General features: G+C 39.9%; 1 protein-coding gene across 8 annotated transcripts; it reads right to left on the minus strand.

The window, feature by feature from the left end:
• Window positions 1-74: 74 nt before the first annotated feature.
• LOC122297105 (heat shock factor protein HSF30) lies at window positions 75-2,876 on the minus strand. 8 transcript variants are annotated; one of them, XR_006238658.1, is made up of 3 exons: window positions 2,461-2,876; window positions 1,166-2,090; window positions 75-1,067 (listed from the first exon to the last, which is right to left on the minus strand). XR_006238658.1 is itself a non-coding variant. In XM_043106995.1 (3 exons), exons 1-3 carry the CDS (start codon window positions 2,761-2,763, stop codon window positions 805-807), a joined length of 1,203 nt encoding a protein of 400 aa, XP_042962929.1. In that variant the 5' UTR covers window positions 2,764-2,876; the 3' UTR covers window positions 75-804. The 8 variants fall into 8 exon arrangements, 6 of the variants coding, with proteins under 6 accessions (XP_042962929.1, XP_042962930.1, XP_042962935.1 ...); XR_006238657.1 differs by having other exon boundaries at window positions 75-1,070; XM_043106995.1 differs by having other exon boundaries at window positions 75-923; window positions 1,310-2,090.
• Between the last annotated feature and the right edge of the window lie 847 nt (window positions 2,877-3,723).

Raw genomic sequence — 3,723 nt, forward strand, 5'->3', positions numbered from 1 at the left:
AGAAACTCCCCAGACTCCATTTTCTCGTTCTTATTCAACTCATATTAGCCCAATACCTTACTGGGAAATTGGGCTAAAAACAAGACCAATGCACTGCTTTATCATTATCCCCATCGGACTCATCTTCTTTTAACAGTTGCCATCACCAAGAAAACAAACAAGAGAAAGCCCAAACGGACTTTCTCGGCACATTAATAGAACTTTCAAGAAACTCGTTGCTTGTTTAAACGAGCAGCCTATGATTTAGCAAAAAGGGGACTTCTTTGTGTAAAAACTTCTGAAAATTCCCATCAACCACTCAAATCTTGAGAAGAAATTCATTCACACCAATCCATGGTGGGGTGTAATTTGCCAATTAATAGGCCAGGCTTTACTTATTCTCCATCCTTCTTATTTTCCCTTTTCATTGCAGAGAAGTTGAAGAGAAGAGGTATCCCCAACTTGAATCTCTGTTAGACTGTTTCTCTTTGGAACTTCCATGGCTTGTGTATTCTGAATAGCTGCAAAGAAGAATACGATATCCTGCAGTAGCTTGACCATTATGGGGAAAAATCTTACTCAAATGGAAGTAGGTGCGGCACGTGTATCCAACTAGGCAACAAGCAATGAGCTGAAACATATAGCTATAAGAGAGTGAAATGATCATCATGCAGCAACAACTGACCATACTCAGAAACCAAAATTAGTTAATTTAAAAAAAGGATAAATGATTATGAAAGCAATATTACGAATTTAAACCAGAAATTCTTAGTACATGGCTGATATCTACACGCATAGATATCAACCGAATCGAACTGTTAACTACTAAAGCTTGGAGTAATGGATCAAATAATTCATATATAAGCTGGAGACTGTAACTAAATCTTCGAGATGTGAATCAGTGAAGGAAACCCCTCCTTCGTAATTTCCCATGCCCAGTCCGCCTGCAAAATGCAGAAAAAGAAACAACAAATCACAAATTCGAGAACTGATTCAAGTGCAGCAGAAAAGTTAAACAATACTTGGAAAACTTAGTAAAGGATACAGGAGAGCTGGATATGTTGGTCTCTTAGCAACTCTCACCATCCCTGCTGCACGAGAAACAATAAATCATCCTCAATCATCCAGAAATTAAACAATGGAAAGCAACAAAATGACCAAACCAAATTTCTTGAAAATCATATACCTAAATGAGATAAAGGAATAGAGTTGCAGAGACCAACCCAACAAACAAAACACCACAACATCAATCAATATATCATTTATGAGTTTGGTCGTGTCTTCGACCTGAGATCACCCAGTTGATCTACAAGATCTTGCAAATCCTCACCCCAGTTGGCTGGTTGTGCAACCAAATCCTCTATTTCTGCTTCGATTTCTGATTGATAATCCACCACAGCTTCTTCTTCTGCATTTCCAGAAATCAAATCTTCATTCAGTAGCTCCTCCCATATTGTCTCGTTTACAAAATCCAAATTGCCGCCACTTCCTGTGGGAATTAAACTTGCAATTGGGTCTTTGATATCGCTGCTCGATTCATTGTCCCAGGAAGATAAGAGAAACGTCTCTATTTCTGACTCCATTGTCGCCAATTCGTCATGTTCTTGGCTTGTGTGGTCCACATCCAGGCCACTGCCTGCCGTGACAGACACCACTTCTTCCTGCAAATCCTCCGCACTGGGGCGTGCAGTCAGCCTCCGCTTTCGTCCTATTTCAACACTTCGCAGTTCTCTTCTCTGAGCAAATTGCTGGATGAAGGTTGGGTTGCTGAGTGCTTTAGCAAGAAAAGTCATCATCTGTTGTTGTTTCCTCTCAGTGGCTTGTAACCTATCCTCCATGGCAATGATTTCCTCCCTCGAATTCTGTTGCTGCTGTCTCAACTTTAGAATCTCCGCCATTAACAAACTTTTATCTCTCCTTAATGTTTCAAGATCGCCTTCCAAGCCATATTCTCCCAATTCGACACAAGCTCCTCCTCCTCCTCCTCCTTGTTGATTTAAACCTTGGCCGACATGTCTTCTCCGCTTGATGGTCTTCAATAAATGCCTTTGCCCTCCTAGAAACCCTTCATTTGCGAATTCCCATCGATCAGGATCAACCTTTCTGAAACCCTGCATCCAATTTTAACATTAAGGAGATGTTTTAGAGTCTTCGAAGCTAATTAACCTATACCAAATGGAAACCGAATAAGTGTAAACACGACAAACGTTCAGGAAAATTATCTGATCAGAATCACAGCATGCAGCCTAAAGAACAAAAGATTGTTTGACTACTACCGATGCAAAGAAACATTCTACTTTTGTAAACCCAGTAAAAACTCGAATTGATCGAAGCAAACGCAAAATGGAAGAGTAATATCCTTCATAACAACTTCAGATTACTCAAATGATAACGTGCTACGTGCAAAATCATAGAATTCAGTAAAATCATCAACTAAAGAATGCAAGAATGATCTCGATTATTAGGAGAGTGGATACTTACATATGTATTGAGTTGGCGAATGAAGCTGGAGAAGTTACTGTGCTTAAAGTACCGAGGAAGAAGAGTGGTGGAGAACTTGCTGGAGTCCCAAACGACGAAGCTGTTGCGAGCTGTGCTCCACGATACAATCGAGTCCGTCGAAGGGTCTTCCACCATATCAAAGGTCTTTGTCAGAAACGGAGGCGGCGCCACATCGTGCAGCCCCTCCATTGGCTGAGGTGAGAAGCTGGCAGACGAAGAAGACGTCGATGATCCCAAAGCACATGTCACCGTTTCTTCCTCCTTAACCATCACTCCTTCCATAACTTCCTCCTTACAGTGATAAAAGAAGTAAGAATGCGAGTTCTGAGCCTCGCAAAGACTGAAGTTGCTTTGAGAGAGTGTGTGTGAACCCGCTTTTTGAAACAGACAGGGAAAGTAAAGGAACACTTATATGGAGGTGGAGCAGAAGCTTCTAGAGAGGGATGGAGATATTTTGTTGGTGTCGGTTTTCATTTCGGAAGTCCGAAAGAAGTTTCTGATGCTTTGTCGCTTTACACTGGTCGGAAGATTACCATAGATTCTAGAAACTTCTGTACGTTTCTGAAATCTGCTGGCGGTCACTGATTAGAGTCACTGTTCTGTGGGGCCCTTTGTTTGCCACGTATTAAATTTACAACCGTTGGTTGGATGGATGGATAAGCCCGACTGGGATACGTCGATTTTATAATCGGGACGTGGATATGCCGGAAACGTATTTTTCTAACTGGAGATAATGATGGAAAGGAAATTAGGTGTAGAAATTACAGATATGGAACACGTGACACAAATTTAATGGTGTAGTTCAAACATCTTAATCCCCCCTTGAAAACATTTTTCAACATATAATATGGACCAAACTGTCCCCTGACAAGGGCTTTTTTTTTTTTAAATACTTTTTTTTTTGGTCTCAAAATCATTTTTAATATTATCCTTACAGAAATGATTTGTGCAGTCGGGAAATGCAGTCGGCGTGCAGTCGGCTGTATAAAAAAAATTAATACAGGACCTATATAAAAAAAAAAAAATTATTTTTATAGCTTTTTATAATTCATGCAGGTCTCCCTGAATATAAAATAATTTTTTTATAATTTTTTTTTATTCATTCCGTACAGCCGACTGCACGCCGACTGCGTTTCCCGACTGCGTGTAGCAAAGCCCTTATCCTTAACACCAATATCTCTAATTTTTTAATGTTTTTAATGTATATTTATTCTAGGCATTAATCTTCAATTCTTCTATATA

Source organism: Carya illinoinensis, chromosome 15 (assembly GCF_018687715.1).
Source record: "Carya illinoinensis cultivar Pawnee chromosome 15, C.illinoinensisPawnee_v1, whole genome shotgun sequence".
NCBI classification, from domain to species: Eukaryota; Viridiplantae; Streptophyta; class Magnoliopsida; order Fagales; family Juglandaceae; genus Carya; species Carya illinoinensis.